The sequence below is a fragment of the Culicoides brevitarsis genome, chromosome 1 (assembly GCF_036172545.1).
Source record: "Culicoides brevitarsis isolate CSIRO-B50_1 chromosome 1, AGI_CSIRO_Cbre_v1, whole genome shotgun sequence".
Taxonomy (NCBI): Eukaryota; Metazoa; Arthropoda; class Insecta; order Diptera; family Ceratopogonidae; genus Culicoides; species Culicoides brevitarsis.
In genome coordinates this window covers 39801051-39826679 of record NC_087085.1, presented here as the reverse complement: position 1 = coordinate 39826679, position 25629 = coordinate 39801051, and the positions used below count along the sequence as shown (strand labels likewise).

General features: G+C 25.0%; 1 protein-coding gene across 4 annotated transcripts in view; it reads right to left on the bottom strand.

The window, feature by feature from the left end:
- Window positions 1-205: 205 nt before the first annotated feature.
- LOC134827137 (uncharacterized) overlaps window positions 206-25629 on the bottom strand; it is a 77921-nt gene continuing 52497 nt past the window's right edge. The window contains exons 1-9 of one of the 4 annotated variants that reach the window (XM_063839692.1): window positions 17440-17694; window positions 17159-17379; window positions 15579-16245; window positions 12466-12602; window positions 8406-8454; window positions 2708-2998; window positions 2465-2643; window positions 1466-1669; window positions 211-1407 (exon numbers count right to left, since the gene is read on the bottom strand). In XM_063839692.1, the coding sequence (XP_063695762.1) occupies window positions 736-1407; window positions 1466-1669; window positions 2465-2643; window positions 2708-2998; window positions 8406-8454; window positions 12466-12602; window positions 15579-16245; window positions 17159-17379; window positions 17440-17590 (2571 nt within the window). In that variant the 5' untranslated portion in view covers window positions 17591-17694 and the 3' untranslated portion in view covers window positions 211-735. Of the gene's footprint in view, window positions 1408-1465; window positions 1670-2464; window positions 2644-2707; window positions 2999-8405; window positions 8455-12465; window positions 12603-15578; window positions 16246-17158; window positions 17695-25629 lie in introns of those variants that run through there. The other 3 variants (XM_063839689.1, XM_063839688.1, XM_063839691.1) reach the window with 3 other exon arrangements.

Genomic DNA, 25629 nt, shown 5'->3' with positions numbered 1-25629 from the left:
GAAAAATGGACAGTAAAGCATTTTATGGCTTCATTTATTGTAAAATCAAATTTTTATTTAAATTTATTTTTTTTTCTCTCTTACCATGCTATTCTAGAAACTGCATAAAAGCCAAAGAACGTTTAATTAATTTACTTTTTTTTTTAATAAGAAAGATGAAAATCGATTTTCTAATTATTTTTATTTATTTTTCTGTTCTATTCGCCAATTTTTCTATTTTTTAATTTAAATTTTCTCTCGAAGTAAAAACTGAGATATGTTGTTGTTGTTGGAAATTTCACTGGATTTTTAAAAGGAATTCAAATTTGGGCGACTTTCAGGAAAATTTCGGAGAATTATCACAATTTACGTCCTACTGGAGACAAAAAGAGCATAGAAAAGTTTTTTTTTTTGTAGAAAAAAGAGTCCCTTTGATAAATTCTTTGTTTAGAGTTTCAAACTGAAGGCAAGTTGATAAATATTTATTTATTTATAGCACACGATTTTCCGATGGATTTTCCAAAAAGTGGTCCAAAATTGAAGGAAATTATGGGAAAATGAGGAATATTTACAAATTATTTTTTTTAAATGTTTTATTTTCTGTAATTATTTTTTTTTAAACTTGGGATTAATTCATTTTTCGCGTTTTGAATTATTTTTTTAAATTTTCTTAGTTAAATAATAAGATAATGATCAATTAAGGTAAAACTAGGCTCTTTAACACACATTTTTGTAACATATCGCAATATTTGTTGCTTACTCGCTCACCAATGCCACTTCGCGGGCGACATTCTGGAACGAGTTTTCATTCATTGTCGGTTGTTGCGGCGCTTCCTCGCACTCGGGCGTATCGCTGCGTGCCGAATGGCATACGGAGGACTCGTGTTCCGGCGAAACATTCGCTTCTGTGGCTTCGACAGCGACCTCATCCATCGTCGTGCATCCATTTTCTGTCGCAACTTCCGTTCCCTCCTCAGTCTTTTTGTCGTCAGCATTGCTACTGCTCACATTTTGCTTATCACTAATACAATCGGTTGCCTCTTCCGTTGCCAATTCGCGTTCCGTTTCCTCCTTAATACTCTCGTTACTCGAATTGTGTTGCATTTTGCAGTCGGCAACGGCAATTTTCTTCGCGGCAAGCGCCGGATCCGAGGCACGCAACGACTCTGAGTCGCCAATGCCATCGCCGCTGGGGCGCAACACTAAATACAGCAGTAAATCGGAGAGGGAAATGATGCCGATGACTTTTTCGTTTTCATCGACGACGACTAGACGATGCACTTCGGCGCGCACAATGCGCTCCATGACGGTGTACAGGGTTTCGTCGAGCGAACAACGTTGCACGCCCTCGAACCATGCGTTGCGGTGCTCGTTTGCCTTCTTCAGTGACACGTTCAAGTCATTGTAGGTTTTCTCAGCAGCTAAATTCTGCAAAAAAAATTGAGGTAAAATCAAGTGTCGGCAAGGAGAGGAGGAAAAAACTTACAATCACATCAAATTTCGCGTAAATATCCAGAAGACGTCCTTCGGCGTCGACAATTGGCAGGGCAGAGACACGACGTTCTACAAACTTTTCCAAGGCATCGATGATACTTGTGTCCTCGCTCGCGGTTTCGATGGTATCGTATGTGCCAATTTTGAGTTCTCGCAATGTATTTTGCATATACGATGGTTTTGGTAATTCATTTATCTGCAAAGAAAAAATTTCGAATTAATTTTTATTTTATTTTTAGATTTCATATTTTCAACTTTTATATTTATTAAATAATTTAAAATATTTTAAAATATATTTTAAGGTTAAAGTTTTAAAATTTAAAAAAATCTTTTTACGACGAAAGACTTTAAATTCTAATTGTAATAAAAAAAATTTTTCTTTTAATATTTTTTAAATTGATAATTAAAATTGTGCGAATTCATTAAATAATATTTTTTAATTTAATTATTTTTTTAATTTAATTATTTAATTTATTATTATTTAATTTTATTTAAAAAAAAATCAGAAAAAAATTTTTTTAATTAATTTTGATTTAAAAAAAATTTAATTATTTATTTTATTAAAAAAAATAAAAAGTTTTATTAAAGTTTGAAATATTTAATTTTTTTAAAAATATTTCTAATTGAAAAAATGAAAGAACTTGAAATTTTAATTTTTATATTGTAAAAATTTTTTTAGAAAATTAATTCCTTTTAGCATTAATAATTTTATGAAATTTAATTTATTTTTTTTTGTCAAAAAAAAGTCGTGAGATTGTATGATTTTTTTTCTTAATTTTAATTTAATATTTTATTTAAATATTATTCAATTTATTTTATTTTATAAAATATTTAATTAATAAATCTTAATTTAATTTTTATTTTAATAATTTTTAATAGAATTATTTTTTATTAAATAATATTGCAATTAAATTAACATAATTAATTAAAAATTAAATTTATTTTTTAAATTAAAAAAAATTATAAATTTTAATAAAAATTTAAAACTCACATATAAAAACAGGAACCTAAGTATTCTTTTGTGTGTCAATATATACAGCACGTTGCCCGTTAGCGGATCAATGACTGGCAATCGATGAATCCTATTGTGTATTAGTGTTTTAATGGCGTCATACAGCGACGCATCTGGCGAAATACTAACTAACTTTTTGACTTGTGACGAAAGTGCACCTAAAAGAATTTTTTTTTAAATTAATTTTATTTTTTTTAGAAAATTTTTTTTTTGAAATCTTACTTCGCCACGTATCCAACTTGTGTTCCTCGAGTTGTTCCATGGATGAATTCGGTGATGTGTAATACATTCGGAGAATTTTGATGAAATCTGTAATAGTTAGCATGCCGACAAATTCCTGTCGCTCACTATCCCACAATGGCGCTGCCCGAACTCCGTTGTAGACTAATGCATAAAAGGCCTTCTTTACTAATAATTGAGTATCAAATACAACTAGCTTAGCCGAAGTCGGCACCAAATCATAGCACTTGTGAAAACGGAAGAACTTGACAAATATTTGGGATTCATCTTCTTCTGTACGGAATTTTAAAGGAAAAAAAATTAAAATTATTAAAAAATTCTTTTATGAAAATTTAAATTAATTTTAAATAATTAATTAAAAATTAATTAAAAATTAAATTATTTAAAAATTTAAATTTAATTAATTTTTTTAAAATAAAATTTTAAAATTTAAATTTTTTAAATAAATTTTTTAAAATTTATTAATTAAAAATTTAATTTTAATTATTTTTTTTCAAATAAAATTAATTTAAAACTATTAAATTTTTTTTTATATTTTTCAGTGACAACCTTTCTTCAACAGCTCAGCGAGGAGTTTTTTCCACGATCGCGAAACCGCTTCAAACTCTTTTATGCTGTCAAGCGGATACGTTTCGGTGTTCCAATAGCTGTGACTGCCGCCGCCCAGCACAAGGCGCCCGGCATGATTTGAATAAAAATGTAGTTGAAGTATGGGTCCCTCTTTAAAGTTTGACGAGTCATTGGAGATGGCTTTCTTATATCTATTAATTTTGACCAAATTAAGTTCCACAGGTCTGGTAATTTGCGGAGGAGCAACCAGCTCGCCGTCCAATATTTTTGGCGAGAATAAAAGATGGTAAAAAGGAACCAAAGAAACCAAGAGAGAGATAGAGAGAAATATAAAAGATATCAATCACTCTGCGTGGAAAGTCACAAAAAAAGACGTTACAAGGCACGAAAAGACAGTAACTAACTCTACGGTTGACGCTTGAGAACTAAAATGCAACAAATATTATTTTATTTTCTTTTGAAATTCATAAAAAAAAGAAAAAATGGAAAAAAATTCAAAGTTGTCATCATAAATTACAAGCAACACCTGTTTCTGGTTTAAAAATTTTTGAATTTTTTGTTGGCCAAAATTGTTGACATTAATGATGCAGTTGGCTGCAATTATGACATTTATGCGAAAAAAATTCATTTATCATAAAAAAAACTGAGGAAGTTGCGAAAAATGTGAAATTTATTATTTTTAATTTTTTTTAATTATTTAATAAATAATTCACATTATTATTTTTTTTTACAATAAATTTATTTTTTACTAAATTAATAAAAAAATATTTTTAATATGAAAAATATTTAAAATAATTTTTAAAAAATTAAAAAAAAAATTAATAATTAATTTATCTAATTATTTTTTTTTTAAACTTTTATTTTTTTATTTAAAAAATTTTTTATAAATAAATTTAAAATTAAATATATTGAAAAAAAATCTAAATGCCATGTTAATCTTGTGACAATTACAAAGTTGTAACAAAAATCGTGTAAAAAATCACGTATCACTCTCAATATGAAAATTTGCCAAAAAAATATTTTTTTTTTCAAAGAACATAAAATTTATTCCTCATAAAAATGATAATTGCAGCATTTTTCATCAAAAAACTACTTTTTATATTTTTTAAACAAGACAAATTCATTTTCTAGAAGACAAGCTCCTTTGCTTCACTTCGCTTGATTTAAAATAAAATATTTAATTGTGCTGACAGAATAAAACAATTTTTCTTGGCAATGAACTTATTAAAATATTTTTAAAAGACCTAAAAAAATCTTGTGGGAAAATATTTGCAAGTCGATAAACGTCGCGTAGCCAACAAGTAGTGTCGATGAACCCAGAATGCAATTCATGACAAAAATTTAATATTTAAAAAATAAATAAATAGCCACAAAAAGTGCTTCGCTTTTGTTATTAATATAGGTAATCAGTTTATTGGCGCGTGCCACAATTGTTTATTTTTTGTGTTGCTAAAATTAATTGAACGTTAAAAATACATTTTTTAAGCCAACATGAATTTATATGATTTTTTTTTTGATTTATTTTATGTCGAAGAAATTTCAAGGTTAAAAAAATAAGTGATAAATTTCCGATAAAATTTATTTTTTTTTTTAGAAAAGGACACAAAACAGAAAAAAGGTTCATAAAAATTTGTTGAACATATTTCTTTTTTTGTCTTTTTTAATGTTATCTAACACCACAAAACATAAAAAGGGCATTAAGAGAGTTAGCAATAAAAAAAAGTCCGTCCCCTTGAAGGCATTGAAATTGAATTTCAAAGGAGACTGAATTACTTATGTTTTTGATAGAATTCTGGGAAATATCTTTTTGTTAAATAAATAAGTGAATGAGAACTGTATGAAAATATGTAAATTTAAATAAATAAATAAAAAAAGTTTTTTCTACGAAATTTTTGTTTTTGAACATGTTCTGGATTATGTTCAATGAAAACATGAACAAATAATTCTGAAGGTTGTGTTTGTAAAATTTAATTAATTTTTAAGATGAAAATTAAAATTTTGTATATTTTTATATAAATAAATACTAGAATAATTTTTAAATAACATTAAATTTAAATAAAAATAATTATTAATTAAATTAATTTTTTAAAAATAATTAATTAACTAATTAAAATAACAAAATAAAATTTTAGAGATTTTTAATTTTTTTTTTAAATTTTTTAATTTTTTTTAATTTTTATTTATTTATTTCCAATTTTCCATGAATTTATTTTTTTTAATTTTTCTTATTAAATATTATTTTTTTTTTATTCAGAAAATTAATATTTGCTGATTTAAGTAATTTTTTAAAGAAAATTTGTCCTTGAACCTTCAACTAAATTTTAACATAAAAAAAGTTTTTGTCGATTATTTTGATAAATAATTCACAAGAAAATCTTGAAGGATCATAAATAAATAAATATAAAGTTTTCATCTTAACAATAACAAAAAACCAAGACAAAGAAAATCTGAAATAATAGATTATGGATTTAATGCATAAACCCTTCATAAATACATAAAATTAAAATAAAATAAACGAAAATTCAAGAAAGTCGTTGACCGAATTCAAGAAAAAAACATGGAGACGACCATCGTCAAAAACAAAACTTTTAAGATAAATTACATTTTGCATCGAAGTTTAAGCAAAAATAAATTTTGGGTCATAAACAATGGCTAGACTTGCTGTCACTAAAAAAGGAAAATATTTTTTGTCAAAAAATAGAAAAAAAAAATCAATCGATGCAAAAAAAAATTTTTTTTTGTTCAATATTTCTCATTAAAAACTTGTTAAAATTATGTTTTTTAGCGAAAATATTTTTTTAATAAAGTTTTTATTTTCGGGGCGGTTGGTTTGGCATCATTTCAAATGTCTGCTTGGCAAAATTCAGATATTTATTATTTTTTGTCATGTCTCGTCTTGTTATCAAAAATCTGTTTTAATTTTTTTTTGTTTAATAGTTTTGTATTTTTTTTTTATTAATTTTTTAAAATATTTTTTTTATTATTAAAATTTTCATTAAATTTGCATCTCAAAGAAAATAATAAAAATTAATAAAAAAGAGAAAAATCAAACAAAAGATAAACAATCAAAGAGAAAGCAAAGAAAAAATTCTCTCATTCCCCTATTTCTCTTTTTTTTTTATTAAAATCAACTTGTGTCGATATCACTCAAATATTTTTCTTTAAATATATTATCGTAGATGGAGGCGCCAGGTTGTTATTTTTCTCAAGAGAATATCTTTAAGATAAATTTTTATTGTTACTGCGTTCAAAAAAATTTAAGATGACAATTTTTTCACGTCATTGATTAAATTGTGCGATAAATTCTTTGAATTTTTTTTTCCATTTCCTTTCTTTTTTTTTTTGAATTTAATTTTATTTTAACACAAAACACTAAATTTTCACGTTTTTTATCGCTTACACATGAAGCTTTTTTTATTTTTCTCTCTTTATCTTTAAAAATTTAATTTTTTTATCTTTTTCTGTATTTTCCAGTCTTTCTAAAAATTAATTCTGTAAAATTTTCACTTGTTTCCATAAACTTTTTCACAACCATTGAATGAATTTTATAAGAAAAACACTCGAAAATTTCCACTTGACTCGTTCGAAAAAACTGTGTGCACGAAAATTTCGCTTTAAACGTCTTAGGCGATCATCATCAACTAACTAAAATTAATAGACGGAAAAAGAAAATTTGTGTTGTAGTAATAATTTTTGTGTTCCGTGTGAGCGGCGACTGTTCGCAACCTTCGTACATAAAATGATGAGTGGCACAGGAAAAATATATTTAATTATTTTTTTTTCTTTCTTGGCACGGAAAATTTTTTCGCTCAATGAGATACCGCGCGAGATGAGTCCAAAATCAAGTTCATTGTGAATTCTCAACTTGAAGCTCTCAAAAAAAAAATCGTGAGCGAAAAAAACTCAACAAGTGGAAGAAACTATCATTTTTTTTTGAATATTCAAGTGTTCTAAAAATAGCACAAAACTCGTCATTGTTGGTCAAAATTTATTTATATGAGAAAAAATTATCTCTCTGAAATCTCGCATCGCTCAATAAATTAACGAGATGTTTTTTGTTCTTCAGTAATTGTTTTGCGTCGGAACATTTGAAATTGAACAGAAAGCAATTAACGGAAAATATTTTTGCTATTTACAAATTTGACCAGATGTTGGGTCGGGAACCGTGACTTATTATAAAATATGATTTTTTTTTAAAAAAGAAAAACAAAAAAAAAATGGCACAAATATTTTTTCCGCACGTGTAACGACTGTTGACAATTTGTGGGCAGAAAATTTGTTTTATTTGATGTTTGACATTTTTTTAATTCTGTTTTTTTTCACAATAAAAAATTCTTTTGAGTGTAAAAAAATTGTTAAATATGTTTTGAAAGTGATTTCATGTCTTGTTAAATTTAAAAATTTTTTTTTGACATTTTTTATTGATGGCAACTTCATAATTTTATGATTATCAAATTTATTTGGCAATAAAAAAAATTATTTTTTATTATTTTATTTTAATAAAAAAAAGAAATTAATTTTTAAAATAATTTTCAACATGATTTATGACAAATTTTAACATTTTTTTTAAATTTTTTTTATTAAAAATTTAATTATTTATTTATTTTTCAAAAAAAAAAAATTATTTATTTAAAATATAAAAAAATAAATAAAATTAAGAAAAAAATACAAAGTTAACATTAAAACTTAAATTTTTAATTATTTTTTAATTTAAAAATTTATTTTAATTTTTCACAAATTTTTATATTAATTTATTTTAAAATTAATATTTTTTTTTTAATATTTTAGTTAAATTAATTTAATTTAATTTTTTTAATAATAAAAAAAATGTATATGATAAAATCTCAAAAAAATTTTTTACAGCTTCATTAAATAATTTTTTTCTCAATTCCCTTTTCTCATTTATTTTCCCTCGGTACCCCAGAAAATTACTTTTCATCGCTTGTCCATTTAAAATTGAACGGCGCCGCAATTAAATTAGCTGCCACTTGTTACTTTTATCTTAAATTTAACGGATGATTTCTCCCAATTATCCGTGAATTATATTTCGGAAAGGTTGTCACTTTTGATAATTAGAAAATTAAAGAAAAATGTCAAAAACTGTACTCACCTAAATCTGATAGGCTCACTTTCTCCAAAAACGGATCAGCCACAGGTAGCTAAAAAAATAAAAATTATTTAATAATATTTGCTATAATAAAAAAAAATTAATTGGGGAAATTAGTCTAAGCCTTATCACAAACAATTCATAAACAACAACCTTGAAACAGTCGCGCAAATTTATCAATTTGTTGGCATATCGCCAAATTTCCCATTTACACACATAAATCATCATTCATTCGTCATTCGTCAAGACAATCGCACTGCTGAAGTGATTAAAGCAATAAATTGCCGATAGATAACACACACTCGCTCACTGAATTTTAATTACTCGGAGAGAACGAGAGTTTCATAAAGTAAAAAAAAAAATAAATGAAAAGAACAAAGAGAAGCGAAGTCTAAATTTAGCAATGTAAACAATGAATTTATTTACTAACAAACAAAAAAAAATGTGAGAGCGATTGCACTTCATTCGATGTGTGGATATGACACGAGAAGATAAACAAAAATAGTTTGTTGACACGCGAGAGTGTGTGAGAGACGACGCGCGAATTACAGAGTCAAGGACTTTTATTAATAAATTAGGATGAAGGTGCTAATTACATCATTTTTTTTTAAGTAAGTGCAGTTTTAAAAAATGTTTCAAAATATTTTACGTTCCAAAATTTTTGGAATTAAGGAAAATAATTATTTTAATTTTTTATTAATTTTAATTAAATAATTTATTTTAATTAAAATTTAAAAAAAATAATAAATTTTAAAATATTTAATTTAAAATTTAAATATTTTAATTTATTTTTTTTTTCTTAATTAAAAAGAAATTTAATTCTGAATTTATTTTTAAAGAAAAAAAAATTATTAAAATGAAAAAAAATCAATTATATGAAAAAAATTAATAAATTATAATAAATTTGCAGATATTTATTTAAATTAGAAATTTAGAAAAATATTATTTTTTATGAATTTTTATTCAATAAATTTTTAATTTTTGTTAATAAATTTTATTTAATTTTTTTTTTCTATTTTTAAATAAATAAAAATTCAAATGTCAAAATTAAAAATTATTTCTAAAGTAAAAAATACAGATTTAAAAACAAAAATAATATTTAATTTAATTAATTATCAATTATAAAAAAAATAATTTTATTCGATTTTTTTTTTCAAAAATATATTTATTATTTTTTTTTGTTAATAAAAATCGATTTAATAAATTTTTTTTTTATCTGTTTTAATCAAAAAAATTTTTTTATTTTTTTTTAAATTTTAAAATTAAAATTTTTAATGCAAAATATTTTTTTTATAAAATATTTAATTTTTTTTCATATATTTTTTCTTTGAAAAAATAATTTTTTTTTTATTAATTAAATTATTTTTATTTAAAAATTTTTAATAAAAATAATTGAAACATTTTTCAAAATCGCACTTGCCTAATTTGACGTTTTTTAATATTTTTTAAATTCTTTTCAACAGTCAATTATTAACAAGGAACGGAAGGAAGACACATCTGGGTTCGCTTATCTCACCGTCGTAACTCGTACAAGCCTACTTTTGATTGGCTCTATGAAAAACCTCTTAATTAGCCATTTTGAGATATGGTAATGATCAAAGATAATTACATTAATGGTATGTTGTCGTCGCAGAAGCTTTCGTTTGAGCACTTTTTTGCGAAACGACGCACTGAGACGATGCAGCCATTTATTACTTGGCGATTCGTGCAAAGTTTTTGCTGCTTCCCGATGATGGTTGTGATGATAATGCTGATGAATTGTCGTGTGAACGTCACTTTCACTCAGACTCCGACGACGATCGCCGATGCGATTCGCTTTTAGCAGTGCTGCCATTTCGTGACTTGTGGTTGCTTCGATTATTGTCTCTTCGTCAATTGTCGAGACGGAACGCTGTTGCGCGAACAACGAACGAAAGTACCTGCCGAAGGAAGAGGATAACGGAGGCGATGACGGCGACGATCCGAGAGGCGATTGCGGCGGCGAACTAGAAGACGATATCCGAAACATTTTGAAATTTCTCACAAATTAAAAAAAAAAATGATCAACGCGACAAACGAACGAAAAAAACCTTTTCGCGCTGATATCAGAAACGATACTAGCTCGTTCGCACCCATCGTTGACAAACATGATAATTATTATTATAAACGCTCATTGACGAGAGAGAAGCAAAGTAGTCACGGGTTGACATAGAGACGCGCGTCGTACCTAAGCTCGATATAATTATAGGTTTCGGCCAATTTGTTGCTTTTTTCTTTGATCAATCGTCGCGCAAGAGGTGCATGCATGTCGAGAGCGAAAAAAAATGTGCTAATATGAGCGTGTTAGAGACGATAAATTGGGGAAGCGCTACTTGAAAATGTCAACAAAGAGTTTGTTTTTCTTACAAATTTTTACTAAACGAGCTCTGTGGATTCAAAAGAGGTGAATGTAAGACCTTGAGAAGTTAATTAAGTTAATTTTTTGAAATTTCATCAAATATAAAATAAGTTTAATTTAGAAAAAAATTAAATTTATCCATTTTTAAATTTTTAATTTTAATTATTTTTTTTTAATATTTTATTTTTTTTTAATTTATTTTTTTTAAATTTAATTTTTTTGTAATTTAATTTTAAAAATTAAATTTTTAATTTTTGATTTTATTTTTTAAAATTATAATAACATGAAAATTTACATTATTTTTTTTTTTAAATTTTTTGTTTTTTTTTTTTAATTTTTTTTTTATTTTTTGGGGTCTATTTGGGGGCTTAAGAGACCTTAAAAAGTTAAATTGGATTAAATTTACCCATCTTAAACATTTCCTTAAAAATATTAAAAGAAAAAGAGTGAATTTTGTATCCATTAAAAGTTAAGTTTGAATCAATTTGATTCTTAGGGGTCTCTTAAGACCCCGAATAGACCCCAAAATTTAAAATAAATGCTATAGAAGTCAAATTGAGTGGATTTAACGTTCATAATAATTACTTATGAATAATCAGATTAAAAAAATGGAAACATAACGACTCAAGGAAATTTTAGGGGTCTCTTAATGGACCCTTAAATAACCCTAAAAAGAGTTTATTGATATAAAATCTAAAAAAATACAAAAACTTTGATTTTTGGGTATTTTGATAGACTCCAAAAGGTTTAATTTGAACATAAAAAAATTTTAGGGGTCTCTATGGGGTCCATTTTTAGACCTCAATGAAAACATGAGTTTATAATCGGTTTATAAGTTATCAAAAAAATTAGTTGATTTAAAATTCAAAAATTCGTTTTTTGGACCCCTTAGAGTTCAAATAAAAATTAAGCAAAAAATAACAAAAACAACCCCTTATGAAAAAATTTAAAACTGGAAGCATTTCCATGAAAAATTATCGTTGCTTTTTTAAAAATAATTTCATTAAATCCGCGTCAAAAATACTTTTTGTTACTTAGCTGCTGCTGACAGATTCTTCGACCCATTAATAAAATATTTCGCACATCGTTAAACACAAGAAAGGAAAACCCAAATTTATTAAATATTTTCCATCAACTTTGACCTTAACGAAGCTTAACGCGAGAAAATCTAATTCACCCCGAAAATCGCCTGTCTACCAACCGTCATTTACGAAAGTCGCGCTAAACTGACGTTCCTTTGAAAATTGAATTTACGAGAATTTTGCTCATAAAAAAAGCCAGCATGATTAAATAAATCACAAAATTTACGTCGTCGTCGTCTCTTTTATTCAGTTAAAGACCTCTTTGATTAAACGTCGTCGTTTGGGAGGTAAATAAAGCACGAAAATAACAACACAATGGAAGTGGAAGTTTTTTTTACGACAATCGTTTATCTTCTAAACTAAACTGAACTATTCAATGAACGAGAGATAAATTTTTATAACGTGACACGAACGTGTGCATACTCTCGTAAAATGGGCAAGGAGGCGACTGGTTGTTTATTTTTTTTTTCTCTCATATTAAAATCTCATCTCATAAAAATTCTCTTGAAATTTTCTTAGAATAGTTTGAGCGACATCTAATTTCACACACGATAATTTCTAAGCAAAATTTAAATTTTTTAAAAATTTCAAAGACGTTACTTACCCCTCGCGAGTCTCTGAACAAAATGGCTGCATGATGCGGATCTAACGTTCCATCCGGTCTAAATACTTTACTTGCAGCTCCCAAGGATGCCCTTCTCCTTTCCGCTAATTCAGCAGAAGCTCTTCTCATGTGAGCAGCTAAAGAAAAAAAAAATTTTTTTAATAAATTTTCTAAAAAAAATTAATTCTAGAAGCAGTTTTTTTCCATTGAGACAATTTTTTTCGATCGATCTTCTTCACACATATCCAATAAACTTTATTGACATGAATAAATATCAAATAAAATTGTATCACATGTTTTTTAATATTTTAACGGGAAACATCGAAGCACGATAAAATATGATGAAAAGTGACAATTTAATAAGCGCAAGCGACGACAGTTGTAAATGTAAATGCATACAAAGTAAATAAATGTCGAGTAAATAAAAAAATAGAACAAAATATTGTTCTTAGAAAGAAATAAAAACATGTCAATCATCTTCGGTTTGTGTGTGGTTGTGACATTTTTTTGTCGTCGTCGTTGGTGTTGACTTGAGAGGTGTTGATGTTTTGTTTTGTTTTTGAAGAGGATCAGGCAATATTTATTAAATTCTTGAGCGATGACTCAATTTAGATGTCGGAATGATATATGAAGCAGAAAATGCTTCAAATAAGTGAGAAAAAGGAATTTTTAGGCAAAATTTTTTGCGGTTAACCTTTCTTGAGGAAATTTTTGTTTTTAATTAAATTGAATTTTTAAATTTTAAAATTATAAAAAAAATAATAATTTTATTTAAATTAAAAATAAAAAATAAAATAAAAAAAAAAAATAAATAAAAAAATAAAATAAAATAAAAAAAAATAAATAAATAAAATAAATTATTTAAATAAATTGAATTAATTTCATTAAATAATTAATTCAATTTTTAGTTTATTTTTTTAATTTTATTATTTTAAATTATATTTTTGTAGAATAAAAAATAAAAAAAACAGATGAATTAATTAATTACAATTTAGAGAAAAATATTTGTTTAATAAAAATTTCAGCTGTTTACCTCATAATACTTTAAATAATTATTTTTCAAATTTTTTTGAGGTCATAAATATTTATTTAAGAGTAACTTTAAAATTTTAACAAAATATATTTTAATTGATATTTATTTAAAATTTTTGTCATTTAAAGAAAATTTTAAAAAATCATTTTTAAAGCTCGAAATTTTCAAAAATGAAAATCTTTGAACATTATCCCAAAGTAAAAAGTGAACCCAATGTAAAAAACATATTTTAAATAATAAAAACTACAATGAAGCAATTTCATTCTCTTGAGATACAAATCTATCCGCAACCATAAAATTCTATTTGAAAAATTTAAAACAAAGACGCATTTAGTAAAATCGATTTTTCACATTATTTCTGTTCAACTCTTTTAAAATCATTTAAAATGAACTTTTCTTGTTCAAACAACTCGAAACAAAATAACAACAAAACACCTTTTTAAACACTTTGCTGCTTGAAGTAAAAGTGTTTTGCTTATTGACATTTCAAATTCATGTTTTCACACTTCAGTTCACGATTTGGATGCATTTAATGCCTCTTCACATCTGCACCCTTGAACTGTTCAAAAGCTTTGTTTATTTGCGTTAACTATCAAAAATGTTGTCGTCAGTGTTTTACTATTTAATAGATAGAACGATTACGTGACTTCTCGCATGTGAAGTGATATTCAGTTCTCATTGAACAAGGGGAGTTTTCTCAACAGCATCATCATTTATTTGAGGTTTTCACATTTTTCATATATTGCAAAAAATTAAAAATAAATTTAAGTAAATTAAAGTCAAAAATATTAATATACGATTTTTTTTAAATTTAGAATTTTTTTAAATTTTATTTATTCAAATTAAATTTTTATTTTTTTTAATTATTTTAATTTGATTTAATTATTTTTTATTATTTAAAAAATTTAAAAATTTTAATTTAATTAAAAAAATAAATATAATTACTTTATAAAAAATAAATAATTAAATTTTAAATAATTAATAATTTTATTAATTAAAATTTTAAAATTATTTAATCAATTATTTTTCAATTATTATATAATTATTTAATATTAATTATTTAATAAATAAAAATTAAATTAATAAATATAAAATTAATTATTTTAAATTTTCAAAAATAATATTTAAATAAAAAATAAATTTATTATTTAATTTTCAAAATTATGGGAAAAATTTAAAAGTAAATTTTTTCCAAAAAAAGAAAAAAAATTAATTTAAAATATTTATTTTTTTTTTAAATTATTTTATTTAAAAAAATTAATTTTATTTAATTTTAATTTATTAATTTTAATTAATTTATTTTATTTAAAAATTTAATTTTTTTTAATTAAAAAATTTTGAAACCCAAGAACTCCCCTTGTTATTACGTCCCAGATAATTATTATTTATCAAATTCTATACAATTTGTAACAAATTATTAAACGATAATAAACAACAACGACAGACATGTAATTAATGCACATAGTTCATTGTTGTCTGAATCGGCACTTAACAAATAATAACGACGACGCGCGTAATTATTTTCAACTTTTTTTTTCATTATTCTGAAATTTATGGCAAATAAATATTTTTTTATTCTAAATAAGTCACCGGTCGCGCATATGATTTATTATTGTACGTGTTTCAAGGTACTTTTTCTATTATTCTGCTAAAAGTTTGAATAAATTTCATTGAAAATTAAAAGGCGACTAAAATTAGAATTAAAGTGTGGGAAAAATTTCTCGTGTCAAGTCAGTCAAATTTGTTTGAAACTTTGCAAATTTGCACGTTAATGACTCAGAAGCGATTTCTGATTATTCATTTGCGTTAAAATTGTAAACAAATTATAAAGTCTCGTACTTTTCATGCAAATTAGAGACATATTTACACCAATAAATGTTAAATAATGAATGAATCGAAGGTCGTTCGGGTGTGAAACGTAAACAAACAACTGTCGCCGTGCGTCGTACCAACGGAAGGTGTGTTTAATTTCGCGTCATAAATAATTTCGCATCTCATTTTTCGCATTTTTCACATTCCCCAAGGGATATTTTCCGCATTTTAATGCAAAATTTGCTGAAATCACGAAAATTTTAGTTACCTTCTTTCAAAATTGCGTTGTAAATTTTGTACGTTGACGCGCAATCATCCAAAATCTTCTTCGTTTGTGGCACATCCAAACTTTTCGAGCGTTTTCGGAACTCCTCTTCGGCATTTGTCTCGAGCGGCGTGCCATTCGACACCGTTTCGTTGATACTTTCGTGCCTGTGTCGCGGCCAAATGTGCATTTTCTTGCCGAAATGCTTGACCATCTCCTGAATCGAGTGATGATGATGATTTTTGGTGATTTTATCGCGAGACGAATTCGAGCTGGCGCCGCTTGCAGTCCCGTTACTCGTTCCGACGCTGCTTTGGGAGATGCTCGAACTCAAACTTTTGGCAAAACTGCTGTTATCGAACTGCCCCAAACGCGTGAGATATCGATCTGCGTCGAAGTTGCTGTGACGCGATGGCGAATAAGCGGCATATTCGTCGAGAGATTGCATGCCGCTGTTGCGGAACAAGGCGGCACGTTGCGAGTCTGACGAGATTGAGGGATGGCGATGACTGTTGCTGCTGCTGCTCGGTGGTCCCGTGTACGTGAAATATTGATGATCCGTTTTGTATTCGTAGATGTCGTCGAGATCGTGCGGGAAGAAACCCGTGTTGGCGGGCGGGGAGCTCGGGTTGTGATTATCGAGGGAGTTGCGACGATGGGGAGTGTAGTACTGAAAGTTTTTTGTGTTTAAAATTGTGATTTTTAAAGTTTGAGGTTTTTGAGGATTGAAATTTTAACTTTTTTGTCTAAAATCTTAAATTGTTTAAAAAAAATTATAAAAATTTTAAAAATTTTTATTTATTTATTTTTTTTTGATTAAAAAATATTTTTAAACTGATTTAAAAAATTAAAATTTGAATGAATAATTTTTTAAAAAAATTTAAAGATGAAAAATTTCTTAATTAAAATATAAAAATTTTGAGGAAATTTTTCGCATTAGCTATTTATTAATATTTTTTAAATTGATTTTTAAACAAAAATATTTTTAAAAAATTGATCATAATTCATTATAGATATTAAAAACAAAATAAAAAAATTATTTTTTTTTGTAGAAAATGCGGTAAAAAGTAATTATTTATTAATTTAATTTTTTTTGTTATTTGAAAATTTTTAAAATATTTTCATTTTATATTAAATTTTATTTTAAATTTATTTTTGAAAATTTATTTATAAAAAAAAATTATAAAAATATGTAAATTATTCTTTTACTCAATAATCTTCATAAATCATGAAATTTAAAAAATTTAATTTTTTTATAATAATAAAAATATTTTCAAAAAAAGATAAATATTTAAGATTTTGTTTGAAATAAATTTAAAAAAATTAAATTTTAATTAATAAAATAATTAAAAAAATTAATATCTTTATAAATTTTAATAAATTTATTAAAAATTTTAATTTTCTCAAAATTAAAAAAAAATTAATAAAATTTTTTTTTTTATGAATTTTTAAGATTATTTATTTTTTTTGACTAATAGATTTTTGAATAATTTAAAATTTGACAATCAAAAGTTCAAAATTTCAATCATCAAACTTTGTAAAATCACAAATTTTCGTCAATTTTTCACGAAGCTCAAACTTACCGATGCCGGACTAGCAGATCTCTGTTCGCAGGACGTCTTCCGTGTCGGCGTATTTCGCTTAAAACTGTATTCCTGCTGGACGTGATTGTGCGGCGAACGACCATAAGCCGCACGACGCGAATTTCCATTGTTATAACCGCCTCCATAGTCGGGCGATCGTAAATGCTTCGTTGGCACTGGTTGCGGACTAGATGCTAAATGCAGTTGATTAAGCACCTTATCTGTGGCAGAATGACACGAAATGTCACTAAAATCCTTGTTAGTGCATCGTTTATCGTTACCTTGATCCCAGGCAGCGGAATTGCCGCCGTTGGGCATGTTGTTGATGCTTAACTCGCTGTTTGGCGAAATGTCACTCGTGTTTGCCCAGCTGTCGATGCTAGTTTCCTTATCGAGTGCGTGTTGACGAAATAATTGTTGGATTCCGTGCATATTTTAGACTCTCGTTGTCGTAAACAACTTCACAGAAAAAATATTTTTTTTTTTACAATTTTTTTTTCAATCTTTGTCAATATTGAAATTCTTTTCACAATTCATTTATGTGACGTCGTATTAATTTGATAATAATTTTATTTTTATTTTATGTACGAAATTTTTCATGAAACCCTGAAAAAAGTGCAAATAAAGGGAATTTGTCAATTTTTGATGGTCATTGAAGAGTAAACGGACCCGTATCGATTTTTATTAAAATGTATAAATTTTGACGCGGAAATGTCAGCAGTAGCGGTTTATGGCAAAAAACGGCAATAAATAAAAGTTAACGGCGTTTGTAGCGAGTGATTAGAATGACAAATATAAAACAAACAATGTTGCGCAATATTTGTCAAATAACGTATTTTATCGCTGGATTATACAATATTAATAGAATTAGCTTTGTTGACACTGAATTGGGCGATATTTTAATTGAATAATGTAAAAAACAAGACGTCTCCATCATTTAATATTAGAAGATGATTTTTTCTTTTGAAATTATGAGAAAAATTTTTAAAAAATTATTTTTATCATTTTGACTGCATTTTAACGGATTTCTCTTTTTAATTTTTTTTTATTTTTTATTTTTTTAAAAAATTTTTTTTTATTTTCAAAAATTTAAAATATTATTTTTTTTGAAGAATTTCAAAAGTTTTTTGTTTAATATATTAGAAAATTAAATTAAAAATTTTAATTTTAATTACATCGAAATTTGTGATTATTTTGTAATTTTTTTTACCAAAAATGCTTAAAGAAAATATTCAGAAAATAATTTAATAAAAAATTTTAAAATCGATAAAAATTAAAAAAAAATGATTTAAATTTATTTATTTTTTTTTTATTTAAAAAAATTAATTAAAATTTAAAAAAATATTTTCATGTAAAAAAAATTTTTTAGAGTTTTATTTTGTTAAATAATTTTAGGAAATTAACATAAAAATAATTTTAAATAAAAATTTTAAAAATGTCAATTCAAAAAATGACAGTTAAAAATTTGAAAATCGCTTTTTTGCTAATTCAACTTTTTCAATTTCACTCAAAAACATAATTTTAATTATTTTTTTTAAACCTTCGACAAAAATTAAAAAAAGCACTTTAAAGAAAAAATTTTCCTCCAACATTCTCACGCAAATCCCTTCAACCGCAAAAGTTCCTTGTCACAACGTTGCATGTTTATGACTCAAAACAACGATAAACACTAAGCATTAAAAAAAATCTCAACTACAATTTTTTGCTTTGTGCATTTTCATTGCAAAAAACCCGCACACACTGACAATGATAAATTTTTGCATTGTGCACAAAAACCCAGAATTTAGGTCAGACTTGTCACTCGAAGAAAACATGGATGATTTTTCACATGGTCATTTTTCACGCAAAAAATAGGAGGCGTCGTCGAAACCTTGCAGCTTCGTAAAAGTTCGCAAACAAAGAAAATTGCAATTCATGGATTTCCATTTTTTTTGCTTTCACAAAAAAAATCAACAATTGTCGTTCGAATGCAACAAATAAAAATAATAAAAAATAGAAGCAAGGACGTGAACTGCCATAAAATACGGTTGATAATCAGTAATAAATATTTTAAAAGTAATAGAAATGCTTGAAGGTCTGCACAATAAAAATTTTAAGAGCGGAACTAAATTCAAATTAATGCAAAAAATGCATTTTTCTGCCTTATCTCGAAAAAGTTATCGCTCGTTTTTAGTTTCTGCTGTTTGTTAAAACTTTTTTATTTATTTTTTACTATGTCATTATTTGCTTCTGGCGTATTTTTTCACTGAATGACAGTCCATTACGATGTCAATGTCTTCTAATTAGCACGGAATCGTGTCAACTGGCAGCGAGTCGTGTTACTTGTTGTCTGTTCTCTGAGGGTTTTTAATTATCTCCGTTTGTGAGAAGCAGATTAATTATTTTTTATTAGATTTTTATGGTCTAGAAGTTTCCATAATTAAAAAAAACTGACCTAAGTTACTATTATTTAACTTGAGACATCTTGTTTACTGTAAAATTTTAAAGTTTTGTTTATTTATCTTGGAATTTTTTTAAGACGTCATCTAATAAAACTTTAATTTTGACCCTTTTTTAATGAATTTAAATTATTTTGTTTTTGCTCTTTTTGATTTTTTCTTTTTATTTATTTTTTTTTCTTTTTTAATTCGATGTAAACATCAATCAATCAAGGAAAAAAACCAAATTCGAAGCAATAAAATAATTTTGACGTAATTTGGGATAAAAATAGCAAGAAAAATACACAAAAAGTGAACCGACCTTTACTGAAGTAATTATTTTCCCAAATATTTGCCTTGAAATCATCTGGAGACACATAAATCGAAAGAAATTTGTTTTGTCAATAAAATGAAAAAAAAAAAAATAAAGAAGTTGAAGGAATAACAACACATGCTGGCTGATGTCCGGCGCACATGTGGCAAGAACATTAAATACGATCGTCATTAAGATCCATTAAGGGGTAATAAAATGAATAAACAAATAAACGGACGTGGATAGTAGAGGTATTAAAATTTATTTTTGTCACTTTTCGAATAAATTTTTGTTTGCGAGTGATTTTTTTTTGAAGAAAAATTAAAGAAAAAAAGTGACATAAAATTTTTTGTAAGATTTTTTTTTGACACGTGCTTTTTTTTAATTTTAACATTTTTTTAAAGCTAAATTTTTGTTTTTTTTTTATTTATTAATTTTTTTAATTTTTATTTTTTGCTTCTCTTGATTTAACAAATTTTCTTAATTAAATAAAAATTAATTAAAAATATAAAAAAGAAAAATTCTGAATTTTTAAACTTTTTATTGAAGTTTTTTCTTCATTTATTTTAAAAATATTTTTTTTTAAATATTTAATTTTTTGAAAATTTATATTTTTTTTGAAAAAAATTTCTGTTTATTAATATTAAAATTAGGATTCAATTTTTTTTAAATTTTTCATTTAAAATTATTTGTTTTAAATAAATTTAGGCATTATTAATTAAAATAAATTTTCTTAATAATTTTCATAAATAAAATAAAAAAAATTAAAATTATTTTTATTATATTTTTTTTATTATTATTTATTATTATTTTGTTTGTTATTATATTTTTAAACTAAAAGTTAAAAATAAAAGTAATTTTTTACATTTAATTAAGATAAATTATTAAATTAAATAATTAAAAATTAAATTTAAAAAAATATTTGAACAAAATTGAAATTTTTATTTAATTTTAGAAATAATTTAATTGATTAAAAAAAATAAATAAAATTTAATATTAAATAGAAATTTATAGACAAAATAGAAAAAAATGAATTTTAAAAAAATAAATTAATTAAAAAAAATTAATATTGTTCCATTTTTTGAACAAAATTTTCCATACAATAAACCAAAAATAAATACATGCCCTCAAAACTTAATTTGTTACGTCTCTTCAACGCATTGCCTTGCCACTCATTCCATTACACTGCCGCTAACAACAAATCGATGTGACAAAATAACAATGATAGAATAATTTATTTTAATTCATTTTCATTAAATAAATAAAATCATCGTCGCTATAAATAAACCTTCTTTCGGAAAGAAAGCCATTGACAATCGATCGACGTCATTTTTTCCAGACCATGTGATAAAATCAAGCGCGTGCTCTCATTTCATCCGATTCTTCATTGGAATAATTGAAATTTTTACAAAAAATTTTTTTTCCTCTGCCGAGATAAATTTTTTCACTTCATAACTAGGTCAAATACTTGAATGCAAGTCGCTTCACATAATTTTCGTTCTTGTGCAAATAAATAGTTCAAATAAGTCAGTAAAGCAGCTTAATAACTCGGTTGCTTGTTATCTGATTTTTATTTATCGTTTTAAGTCAAATGACATTCGAATGCGAGTAAAAAGGGTGAAACACGCCGAAGAAGTCTTATGAATGTGACCTACTTTGTTTGCACAAGAAGTGACATGATAAGCTTTGAATTTACGACAGAAATTCATCATTTATGACATTTTATGTTAATTTCGCGAAAATACCGGGCGTCTCCATTCATTTTATTCCAATTTATTCGATAGACTGATAAAAACTGCATTTTGCACGAATTACACAAACACACCTGATATCGCGCATTAATTTATTCCGTGTGAAGGTCAAGTTCGCGAAATGTACGCAACTTTTTTTTTGTTGGTTGTGAATATTTAAAGTGTCAAGTTCAGTAACTTGTGTACGTCCAAAAATAGTAAATTGACGCATACGAATACGATGTAGAACTTTAATTCGGTTTTATTTTTATTTTTTTTTGTCGGTTAAGTGTTCATTTCCGTTCTTTCATCGTATGAAGTCGGCGTTTTGGTTGGTTTGTTTTAACCCACATTTATCGCAGTTTTTGCTGTTGTCCATCTTATTTTTGATTAATGGACCAAAATTACTTACATTATTTTTTTCTTTTGTATTGAACAGAAAAATTAATTATTTTGTTTAAAAAAAAAATATAAAAATAAGAAAAATTAAAAAAAAATAGAAAAAAATATTTAAAATTAAAAATATTAAATAAATTAATTAAATTGAATTAAATTATTTTTTTTTATAAATATATTAATTTTTAAAATTATTTTAAAAATTTTTTCTTCTTTAATTTATTTTTTTTAAATATTTAAAATAAAAAAAAAAATCAATTAAATTAATTTTTTTAAATATCTCAATTTTTACAAATATTTAAATTTTTTATTTTTTTTTCTCTTCTTTAATTTTATTTTTTTTTAAATATTCAAAATTAAAAAAAAAATAAATTAAATTTAATCTTTTATATTTTATTTATTTTTTTTTAATTTTAAATATTTAATCTTTAAATTTTAAAGGATAAAAAAATAAAAGATTTTTAAAAATATTTGTAAAAATTGCTGTATCGATAAAAAAAATTAAAAATTAAAAAAAATCGTTTTTCAATTTTTTAAAAATATTTTCATGATTTTATAATAAAATTAAAGAAAAATTTAAAAAAAATTCTAATAAATTCAAAATTTTTTAAAAATTTCCGCATATTCCGAATAAGCAAACTTGCCTTAAATAATGTAAAGCTGACGTCATGTCGTGCCATACCTCGTCGAGCCGGCTATAAACGATAAGAAGCCGGTAGTCAACAACACCTCTCTCGCATTCAAACACTTTGCATAAATATTTCTAATATTTTATTCATTATTCAGACGTCGTTCTCGATTTAATGATATAATAAAAAAAAAAACTAAGAAACAAGACAAGACTCGCATTTTGCAAAATAAAAAAAAACAGAACAACAAATGATCTCGAGATGTAAACAACGCAATCCGAAGGTCTCAGTCTATTTATAAATTCTCTTTATTCATTTATTATGAAGCAAAAAAAAAAATGTTCGGTGCAAGTTACGCTGATTTTTTTTGCCGTGCAATTTATTAGCGTGGTAGTAGTAGTAGAAGTTGTAAAAAAAGCGACAAATGAGCAATCGCTGTCACAATTTGACACTTGAGCACGTTCTGAAGGCGGCGACGATGGCGGCAATGCTCTACGTTATAAATGATAATAATTTTCAATTGTTTTCAATCAATTGAACCTTGGTGAAGTGAAACTCGCTGTTTGCTACTTGAAAATTTTTATGATGAAGTGAAAATCAGTCGTCTATATGCAAATTACGGTTTGATTTATTGCGGCTTTCAATTTATGTCATTTGCAGATTTTTGATAAGAATTTCCGCAGAAAGCATTAAATATCGAAGAAACTTTCAGAAAAAAAATTATCTGAAGAAAAATATTAAATGTAAATATTTAGTTTTATCGATTTTTTTTTAAATTTTCATATTAAATATTTATTTTTTTTAATATTAAGGAATTTGGTTAAATTTGCTAAACTCATTTAAATTTTAATTTAAATAAATTTTATAAAAAAGAATAAGAAAAAATTATAATTAATTTCAATTTTTTTAAAACGTGGAAATTTCTTATATTTTATTAAATTTAATTTTAATTTAATTAATATTTTTAGAGTAATATTTTATTAATTTTTAAATTTTTTATTTAATTTTTTTTTGAACTTTAAAAATATTACAATTTTTTTTAATAAATAATAAATTGAAATATAAATAATATTTTTTTTTAATTAATTTAATTTAAATTTTTTTTATTTTTTTTAAATTATTATTTATTTTTTTATTATTTTTTTTTAATTTAATTAATTATGAATTATTTTACAATTTTATTTTATTTTAAATATTTATTTTTTATTAATTTTTTTTAATTACAATTTTTGTAGAATTCATTTTATAAAACATTCAAAAATTGTTAAAAATTATTTTTTTTAAAATAAATAAAAATTAAATTAATTAATTAAAATTTAAATAATTAATTTAATTTTATTAATTTAATTTATTTATTTTTTAAAATATTTTTTTATTTAATTATTTAAAAAAAAATAATTAACGCGAAAAAATGCTCTGAAGTAGGCATCAAAAATAGAAAAATTAATAAAAAAAATATTGCAAAAATAAATTTACTGAAAAAAATGTGTGGGAAAAATTTTTAACTCAAATCAATATTTTTTTTTGCCTTTAGCATGACCCAAAAATAAACTTTCCCACGTGCGTCGTTATCACCTCCTTCATTTCGATGCATGCTATTTTTATGTTTGCTGATAACCAGACACACCCTTTACAAGTTGATTGAATAAAACTTTACATGAACATCAGTTGTGACGTCACATTTCAATTGAATCTAATCAAGTTCAAGATCAAAAATACATTTTTCGCCTTGCATCGCCAGAAGGGTTTTTAAATATAAAGACACACCCAAGTTGAACACCTGACGACGACGTGAGCATCACTTTTTTATTTTGTTAAATTTTTTAAAAAATAAAAAAAAAATAAATTGACCTGATTAGCGAATTTTAGCTGATTAAATAATTTTTTAATTAACACAAAATGCAGTTTTTTGCATAAAATAAGCAAAAATAATTGATTTTATGCGAAAAAAGAGTCACCGGATATTTGTTGAGCCACATGCGATATTTTTGCGATGTTCATAAAATGATGATGTGATCATTAAACCTGATTCTTGCAACGTAATTCGATGCCTTTCACGTTGAATTTAATGCCAGAACTTGATCTTTTATTGGCGACGCGACGCGATTTGTGCTCCAAATATAAATATTTACAGCGGAATTTAATAAATTTGTCTTTATTGTACGAAAAATGTCTCTATCGACGTGTGTGGCTGAGCTTTGTCTACTTTTCTCTTTATTGCCGAGAACGCAACAAGGGCAACGTTCAATTTATAATCAACTAGAAAGATTTTAATTTAAAACTGTCCTTGATCTAGTTCAAATTCATTGAACCGCAGCTTGTCTCGTTTTGCGAGTAAAAATTTCTTTGAGTCATTTTTCTCTAAATAAAAAAAGGATCTTTAACAAGTCACGATTTTAACCTTTTTTTTCCTCTCAAATGAGCAAAAAAAAAGTCTGTAGAAATAATTTCCTTTATAAATGGAGTCGTTAAAGTCTTCCCACACAAATTATTCGCTCAAATGAACGTTTTGAAATGAATTCTAACAAAGCGAGGGGAATTGACCTGTTTATCGTCACAAATATCTCTCAACCGCAAATTAAATGGATTTGCACATCATCAAAAATTTATCGAATTTCGTGCGAGTGTTTATTAATATAAATTCAATTAAAATATTTTTCGATATTGTTATTATTCTAATAATAATTTTAATTTGAATTTTACAGAAACAACGCAAAATAACGACGTGATTGATGATTTTTTTATGAGTCATTTTAACCCAAATAGACCTGACCCACGCAAATTTCGAAATATTCGCTCGTTATCTTATCAAAAAGTCTAGAGCTCTTATCAAAGTGTGATAAATTGGCGCTGGACAAAGCAAAGTGGATTATGAGAGCGTTAATGAAGCGGTTTAAAGATAATTTGAAGGAATTGCATGATATCGTGGAAGATAAGATAAAAAGGCACGTTTTTAATAGGAAATAAATATTGATGGGTAAAAAAA